General features: G+C 37.7%; 1 protein-coding gene across 1 annotated transcript in view; it reads left to right on the top strand.

The window, feature by feature from the left end:
• The window catches only part of KLRG1 (killer cell lectin-like receptor subfamily G, member 1), a 42,249-nt gene extending 41,159 nt beyond the window's left edge, over nt 1–1,090 (top strand). The window contains exon 6 of the mRNA XM_006875487.1: nt 979–1,090. Within this exon, the coding sequence (XP_006875549.1) occupies nt 979–1,090 (112 nt within the window). The remainder of the gene's footprint in view (nt 1–978) is intronic.
• Nucleotides 1,091–9,656: the final 8,566 nt, after the last annotated feature.

Genomic DNA, 9,656 nt, shown 5'->3' with positions numbered 1-9,656 from the left:
TAAATACCAAGTAGAGGAATTGCTGGATCTTAAGGTATCTCTATTTCCAACCTTCTGAGGAAGCGCCATATTTTTTTCAGAGTAGTTGGACCATTTTGCAATCCCACCAACAATGTAGCAGGGTCCCAGTCTATCCACATCCTCGCCAACATTTATTGTCCTCTACTTTTTTGATCTTTGCTGTTATTGCTGGTGTGAGATGATATCTCATTGTTGTTTTTATTTGCATCTGTCTAATGGTTAGTGATCATGAACATTTCTTCATATGTTTGTTGGATGCCCAGATCTCCTCCATGGTGAAGTGTCTATTCATGTCCTGTGTCCATTTTTTAATTGGGTTATTTGTCCTTTTCTTGTAGAGGTGTTGTAGATTCCTATATATTTTGGAAATTAGTCCCTTGTCTGATGTGTCATTGCAAAACATTTTTTTCCCCATTCTGTGGGCTCCATTTTAACTCTTTTGATGAAGTCTTTTGATACACATAAGTCTTTAATTTTTAGTATGTCCCATTGATCTATTTTGTCTGTTTTTGTTTGTGTAAGTTTCAAAATGTTTGGTAGTCTGTGTATGCCCTGTATTATAGTTCTCACATTTCCCCCTATTTTTTCCTTGATGACCTTTGTAATTCTGGGATTCACATTTAGGTCTTTAATCCATGCTGAGTTAGTTTTTGTATAAGGCATTAGGAAAAGGTCTTGTTTCAGTCTTTTGTGTATTGCTTTCCAGTTCTGCTAGCTATTTGTTGAAGAGACCATCTCCTCCCCATGCAATATACTTAGGTACTTTTTAAAAAATCAGTTGGCTGTTTGTGGATAGGTTGATTTCTGGATTCTCAATTTTGTTCCATTGATCAATGTATCTTTCATTATACCAGTACCAGGCTTTTTTGTAGCTGTGTAGTAAATTTTGAAATCGGAGTGAGAGGCTTCCCACCCTTTATTTTAACTTTTCTGATTAATGCCTCTAATTTCTTACAGGGTTGATTCCAACAGCTTGGTACAGACGTGTGGTGCTATCAACAAAGATGGTTTCCAAGCCTCTAGCTGTGAAGTTCTTTTACAGTGGATCTGCAAAAAGATCACACTTTGATGGATAGTCACCTTCTTCTGACCCTCAGATCTTTTTTATGGTACCTTAGAAAGGGAAAGCTATCTATTGAATATTAGGACTACCATGAATATGTATTTAGTGAATGCTGACCTTCCAGGATATAGTTTTAGAGGTAAGATTGATGCAGCCTCCTAGGGACTGATGCTTTACTGTTGACTCTCTTTGAGGCTATTTTGATATTATGTTAATGTTATGGATTGTGTTGTAAATCCTAACCTCTGTGCTTGTGCTTGTAATCCATTTGGGAATGGGTTGATTTTTCTGTATTATTAAGACCAGATTACTGCAGGGTGTATTTTAAGTCAATCTCTTATATAATATAGTAAGAACGTATTAGGACAAGCAAGCAAAGAGAAATGGAGAAAAGAGATGCTGAGTCACATGAAGATAGGCCAAGAGCAGAAGCTAAAAGACACAGTGACCTTCCTTCAGAGCAGACACAGAGAGACAGACTTCCCCTAGAACTGGCACCCTGAATTTGAACTTCTAAACTCCTAAAGTGTGAGAAAATAAATGTCTTTTTGTTAAAGCCACCCACTTGTGATATTTCTTTTATAACAGCAGTGGATGACTAAAACAGTGATTTAAGGATGCAAGCAAATTTGTGAAGTAGGCAAATTTTGTTCTAGTATTTATCAGTCTAGCAACTAGCTAATGCTTCCTCTCTCATCTCTGCCTCTACTGTCTCTATCAAAATGTACCTTTTCTATGATATAGTCTCAGATAATCTGATCAACCCTGCAAGTAAAATTCAAGAGCATTTTTATGTGTACTAAAGGATTAACATGGTAGTTACCCAGATAATAAAGTTTTATTGTTATGCCTTTGTAGGTTAATGCTCATCGTGAGAACATGAACCATGGAAAGTGGGTGAGGACTAGGTGGTGCTTTGTCGTTCTCAGCTCTTCACGCATTCATAAAAACCTTGCCTTGAGAGAATGTAGTTTTCTGACTGTGCATATATGTGGTGTGTGACTGATGGAACCAATGTGTGACCATGTTTTTTCCACATTATGAATATGTGATTTGCATGTTAATTTCACCACAGCTAGAAAAAAGTTTAAAGAAGCAGTTTACATAGTTGGGTTGCCAAATTATTTCAGGGACTGATGCTTCAAAAATGATACAAGCTTTACTGTTTTTTCTTGTGTTTGGACAAAGATAAGGAAGGAAGATAATGTTTGTGGTTCTGGAAGGCCGTAATGGAGGCCACCGTAACCCTGAAGTGCTGATGACATTGGATTATACTCTTTTCATTTGTCTTTCTCTTTAGTAGTTGTTTTTAGTGTATTGATAATATTTTATTAGCACTGTGTCTTAAGCCTCTAATGCAGTAAATTAGATCAGTGATTGGATGACTAAAACCATAAGATGATTTTATTTTTTTTCTAGCTGTTTCAGTCAGCGTAGAAAAGCATATATGCTGATTTTCTGTAATCTGCCACCCCAGCGCCTGTCATGGAGTTGATTCTGACTTATTGTGAAACTCTAAGACAGTGAAGAACTGCCCCACAGGATTTTCAAGGGTGTAATCTTTACAAAAGTAGGCTGTTACATATTTTGCCTGTACAGTATATATGCTGTACAGTGGCTAGTAGGCTTGAAACATAGACCTTTTGGTTAGCAGCTGAGCACTTTACTACTGTGCCACCAGGGGCATGAACATTGAATGGGCAAAAGAGTAGATTTGAAGCCATAGAAGCCTGAGTTAGTTGAAGATAAATCTCTCAATTCTAGTTAAGATAGAGAAACAATCAGGAAAAAGCATGAAAAAATCCGAAGAAAGAGTTTTGTGGGACATGATGAAGAAGAATAACTTACGAGTGGTAGGAAATCAAGAACAGGAAACTGCAATAAAAATCACAGAGAAAATTGTCAGAGTTGCTGGAATAAACTTCCCTAACATCATGAAAGACAAGAAGATAAGCATACAAAAAGCTGATGAATCCCAGACAGGATAGATCCCAAAAGAAAATCATCAAGACATATAATAATCAAACTTTCCAAAACCAAAGACAAAGAAAGTATCCTGAGAGCAGCTCTAGGAAAAACAAAAAGCTATATATAAAGCAGAATCAATAAGGCTAAGCTTTGATTTCTCAGCAGAAACTTTGCAGGCAAGAAGGTAAGGGGATAGCATATACAAACTCTGAAAGGAAAAAAATTATCAATCAAGAATCATGTACCCAACAAAACTGTTCTTCAAATATAACTGCAAAATTAGGATATTTCTAGATAAACAGAAATTAATGGAATTTGTAATAATGAGACCAACTTTACACAAATACTAAAGGGTATTCTTTGGGCTGAGAACCAATGACAGCAGACAACAATTGGAGACTAACATACACGATTACCAACACCACCCAGAACTTAAACCAGATATAGAAGTATTCAAAGTACAACAAGCCTACCAGACCGAAAATAATGAACTAGAGATACCAGTTTGTAAGGAAGTCAGCTACAAAGCAAAAGAGGGAATAATGTAGATACACAACTTCTAAATGGTAAGGAAATCAATTAGATTACAAGATAAAGCACTGTTTTTAAGGGAGAAAATTTTAAATAAATTACAGGGTAACCTCAAAGGAAATACATACATCTTCATATCAAAATATAAAAGGAAAATCAGAAATATGTAGTAGATAGACATGAACAAAACAGAAGTGAAAATGAAAAGAAAAGTCACAGACAAAATGAACTCACTGCAGAAAATTATGGGACAAAGGAAGCAACTGCATTACACACACACACACACACACACACACACACACAAAACCCCCAGCAAAATGACAGCAATCAGTTTACCCTTATTGAGAATTACACTGAATATAAATGATTTAAGTGTACTAGACAGGGTCGCTATGGGTCGGACCCGACTCGATGGCACTTAACAACAACAACAACAAGACAGAAGACAGAGAGAGCAGAATGGATAAGAAAACAGGATCCTTCAATATGCTGTCTACAAGAGACATCTCAGGAAGATGGAGACAGCCCAAGTGCCCATCAACAGAAGAAAGGTTAAATATACTTGGGTACATACACATAATGGAATATTATGCAGCACTGAAGAATCATGATGAATCTGTGGAACACCTCACAACATGGGTCAATCTGGAGGACGTTATGCTGAGTGAAATTGATCAATCACAAAAGGGCAAATATTGTATGAGGCCAATGTAAAAATTAAGAAAAGTTTTTCTTGATAAAAGAAACAATCTATGATGGCTATGCAGGGCAGCAGGGAGGGAAAATTACTCATGGGCTAGAGGGTAGACACATGGGCAGGCAATATTCAGCAAGAGGGAGGTTAGTAGAGGAAAGATGAAGGTAGCAGGAGACACAAAGAGGAATGCAATAGCTGAGAACAGAGGTAAATACTATTAACTGTTGGTACTTGGAGGAGCTTGCAATTATTGTAATAAAGCAAAGTATATGATTTGTTGACTGTAAAACTCATGATCTGCTCTATAAACCTTCACTTAATTCACATTAAAATGTTGAAAAAAATCATTGTTGATTTTGTAAAAATGGTAGCATGTTCATCCTAAAGTAAATTGTTAAAAGGATTAAAGTACAAAAAGAAAAGAAAAAACATTTAAGTCTTGCTATGATACCATTAGGTGAAAACCATTTTAGACAGCTTTGTATGCATCACAGCTAAAAGGATAGATGCCCCCTCCTTCTTGGGTTATGGAGTTGCTCTGAGGAGTAAATAAGTTACTGCATAGAAAGCATAGAGTTAATACAAGTGCGTGAAATATGTTGTAGTTAGTTGCTGTTGAGTTGGCTGCCGCTCCTGGTAACAGAAGGGATCTTGGCACCAGCTGCACACTATTTGAGTCCATTATTGCAGCCACTGTATCAGTTCATCTCATGGAATATTTTCTTTATTTTTTGCTGATCCTCTTCTTTACCAAAATGAGGTCCTTTTCTAGAAATTGGTCTTTCCAAATTATACAAGATGAAGATTTGCCATCCTCCTTCTAAGGAGCATTCTGACTGTACTTCCTCCAAGAAATATTTCTTTCTTCTTCTGGCAGTCCACAGTATATTCAGTATTCTTTACCAACATTATAATTCAAATATACCAATATAAATATCATTCACAGTAGTGTAGGGTATGTGAAAATTGGACAATGAGTAAGGAAGATCATAGAAGAATTGATGCATTTGAGTTATGGTGTTAGAGAAGAATATTAAAAGTACCACAGACCACCAGAAGAACAAATAAATCTGTGTTGGAAGAAGTACAGCCAGAATCCTCCTTAGACTCTAGGATAGTAAGACTTCATCTCTCATACATTGGACATGTTGTCAGGAGGGACAAGTCCCTAAAGAAGGACATCTCATGCTTGGTAAAGTAGAGGGTCAGTGAAAAAGAGGAAGACCCAATGAGACACCATGGCTGTAGCAATGGACTTGTGAAGATGCTGCAGGACTGGGCATTTCCTTCTGTTGTACATAGGATTACAATGAGTTGGACTCAACTTGATGACACTTAACAACAACAACAAATAGTAGTAGGGAGCTACAAAGGAGCAGGTACAATTCTATAGCTGTAATTTCAATGTGTTTCTGTTGTTATTTTCCTGTTTTTTCATCTTTCTCTAGTCGAATTCTGATCATCAAACCATTGAGGATAGGTTGAATGGGTACACACTACAAGTTTGGATGTTGTTGTGTCACAAGGTTTTAAAACCCCAGACACTATGTCATCAAACTAGGATGTAGAACATTATCTTTATGAGCTATGTTATGCCAATTGACTGAGTTGACTCCTGAGACTGTGGTATTGTGAGTGGTGATTTAAACGAACTAAGATAATATCATGTAAAACATTATGTTTTGATTATAATTATGTTGCTTTTGTTGTTGTTGTTGTTAGGTGCCATTGAGTCGGTACCAACCCATAGCGACCTTATGCACAGCAGAAGGAAACATTGTCCAATCCTGGGCCAACCTCACTACTGTTGCCATGCTTGAGTCCATCGATGCTGCCACTTGGCCAATCCATCTCACTGGGGGTCTTCCTCTTTTTCTTTGACCCTCTACCTTACCAAACATGATATCCTTCTCCAGTGACTGCTCCCTCCTGACAATATGTCCAAAGTATGAGAGACGAAGTTTGGCCATCTTGGCCTCTAAGGAGCACTCTGGCTGCATTTCTTCCAAAACGGATCTATTGGTTCTTTTGGCAGCCCAGGGCACTTTCAATATTCTTCTCCAACACCATGGTAAGGTGGAAGGTCAGAGAAAAAGAGGAAGACCCCCAGGGAGATGGATTGGCAAAATGGCAGCATCAATGGATTCAGGAATGGCAGCAATTGTTAGGTTGGCCCAGGATCAGGCAGTGTTTCATTCTGTTGTGCATAGGGTCGCTATAAGTTGGTACCTACTCAATGGCACCTAACAACAACAACATATATACATACATAAAGATTTACAGCCTTGGAAACCCTTTGCAGGGTCTCTATGAGTCAGAACTGACACCACAGCACACCACCACCACCATACATATTTATATACATGTATACCTGCATCTAAAAGGAGCTCTGGTAGCGTAGTGGTTACAAATCGGGCTGCGAACCTTAAGGTCAGCGGTTCGAAACTACCAGCCGCTCCGTGGGAGAAAGATGAGGCTTTCTACTCCCGTAAAGATTTACACCCTCGGAAACCCTGTACAGGGTCGCTATGGGTCAGAACCAACTTGACGGCACTTAACAACAACAACAACATACCTGCATATGGAGTCCTGGTGTGGCACTGTGGGTTAATGCGCTGGACTGCAAAGTCTTTTTGAACCACAAGGTCAGCGGTTCAAGCTCACCAGCTACTCCTTGGGAATCCTATACAGGGTTGCTATGGGTTGGAACTGATTCAAAGTCACTTAACAGCATCAGCATAGCTGCATATATGTTGGTATGGTGTTACTGGTGGATGGGAGGATGAACAGTAAAATACAGAAGACTAATTTTTTTGAGAGAGCCTGAAACAAATATTAAAAATGAATACTCATATTTACTAGATAATTCATTAAATGGTTCTTTGATGTACAGTAAAATCAGGGTGATTAACTTGTCCTTGCCTTAGGTCTGAGGACATTTAGCAAAAAAATCAACAACAACATTTTAAAAAGGATGTTGCTCATGGAGATAATGAAACTGACTTGTTGTAATTGGATTTTTTTTAAACCCTATACTGCCACAGTTCAGAGTTTTAAAAATGAGATTTCTAATATCATTAGAGTGAGAAAAAAAATGAGTTGTTTGCTTTTTAGAATGTAAATTTATAAAATTGCTTGTTTGCTAATTACACTATGGTTTGATTGTCGTTTTCACACAAAAATGACCCTTGCTCTGTTCTTGTGCAACTGAATTTTGAACCTGACTATATGATTTTGGGAGTCCTGGTGTGGCACTGTAGGATAAGCACTGGACCACCAAACTGCAAGGCTGGAGGTTCAAACCTACCAGCTGCTTCTTAGAAACCCTATACAGGGTTATTTTAAGTTGAAACTGACTTGACAGCACACAACAACAACGACAAAAATATGATTTTCACTTTATTATTATTGTTGTTGTTAAGTGCCATGGAGTTGGTTCCGACCCACAACGACCCTGTAGAGGTTTTCCAAGGAGTGACTAGTGAGCTTGAACCACCAACCTTGCAGTTCAAACCAACTTTGCAGTCTAGCGCATTAACCCACAGCGCCACAGCAGGACTCCTTATTATTATTTTGTGTTGTCATATTTACTTTAAAGTCCAAATTGTAATCTCAGTTTCAAAGTTTAGTGCATTAGTTATTCCTTCCAATATGTTAGTCGGGTATCTAGTTACTGATAAAACTTTAAACAAGTCAGGGAAGGCCAAGTACTGAGTCTGAAATAGTCTACTGTTTGGGTACACTAGTTCCAGGAGCTTTGAATTTTCTAACTTTTCAAACTTACAATTCAACTTCACTTGTTTATCAAAGATACTAAGAATTTGCTATTCTTTGCTAGAAACATGATATATTATAGCCAGCCTAAGATTTACTAACTCTTCATATTTTCTTTAATGTACTTAAATATTTGCAGTAACTAACTGTAGCTTGGAGTCTTGGTGTAGTGCTTAGGAAAAACAGTGGACTCCTAACTGCAAGCTTGATGCCTCAAACCCACCAACCACTCCTCAGAAACCCTATACAGGGTTGCTATGAGGTAGAACCGACTAGACTGCACTTAACAATAACAATTGTGGTTTGAGATCTTTGCATTCCCAGCAAAGTACAGCCCTCGGAAGCATGACTCTTACATAACACAGCATGATGTTAGGGAGCTCTGGGAGTAGCAATATAGCTGGGACATCTGTGAGAGTTAGTTAGGTCCAGGTGTTTCTTGTTCATAGGATTAATATTTCACTCATTAGTTTATTTGTTGTTGTTGTTAAATGCTGTCGAGTCAATTCCAACCCATAGTGACCCTGTATAGAGTTTCCCAGGAGCAGCTGGTGAACTTGAACTCCCAACCTTGCAGTTCAAACGGCATTGCAGTCTGGTGCATTAACCTACAGCGCCACACCAGGACTCCTATTAGTTTATTTATTCTACTACTATTTGCTTTACATTTACAACATGCAGAACTAGGTTGGGCCTGGGAATATAAAGGTAAGCAAAGCAAACACTTTGATAGAGTTTATAATATAGTATGAGAGGTGTTAACAAATTACCACGTAAAATTATATAAACTATATTTCATCAAATTTAAGAATGTTGTCACTAGTAATATGCATCTTGATTTCGTAGATGTTAAAATGAAATACAGATATGAATATGAGTATGTGTATTAGATATGGCAATTACAAACCAAAATAAGTGTTATGAGAAAAAAAATATTGGGTGTCATCAGATACCAAACAAGAAGATCTGATTTGGTGTTCTGTACAGTTTCTCTGAGTAGGAGTTATTTCAGTGGATAATTGAAGGATGAATTGGACCAACTACTTAAGTAGTGAGGGTGATAGAAGGCAAAGAAGCATGTTCAAAGGCACAGAGGCAGGGAGAAGTCTGATGTACTTAAAAAACTGAGATGGGGCTATAGGAAGATACATGGGCCATATGATATCAGTACCCTTGATATATAAGCATGAGGGTGCTAACCACAAAGTTAGCAGTTCTAAACTCAACAGCTGCTCTGTGGGAGAAAGATGAGGCTTTCTGTTCCCATAAAGGTTTAAAGCTTCAGAAACCCTGTACAGGGTTGTTATGAGTCAGAATTGACTCAATGATGGAAAGTTATGTTAAGGATTTTATTTTTATCTTAGTGTAACAGAAAGCCACTGGTGGGTTTTAAGCAGGGATATGATACCTTTTTTTCTTTGAGGTAGTTATTATGGCTGCATGTCTTTCATCAAATATGCTCTTTGAAATCAAACAAGTGAAAATTTTGAGGTATAATTGATGCACCATAAGTTGTACATATTTAACATGCACATTTTAATTTGGTGGTCCAAATAGTCTTTTGCAAAGTGGCCTTTTCATTCCCCCATCAAGGTGAGTGTA

Source organism: Chrysochloris asiatica, unplaced genomic scaffold, assembly GCF_000296735.1.
Source record: "Chrysochloris asiatica unplaced genomic scaffold, ChrAsi1.0 scaffold00328, whole genome shotgun sequence".
NCBI lineage: Eukaryota > Metazoa > Chordata > Mammalia > Afrosoricida > Chrysochloridae > Chrysochloris > Chrysochloris asiatica.
Note: the sequence above shows the minus strand (reverse complement) of the source record. Positions and strands in the feature narration are given on the sequence as shown.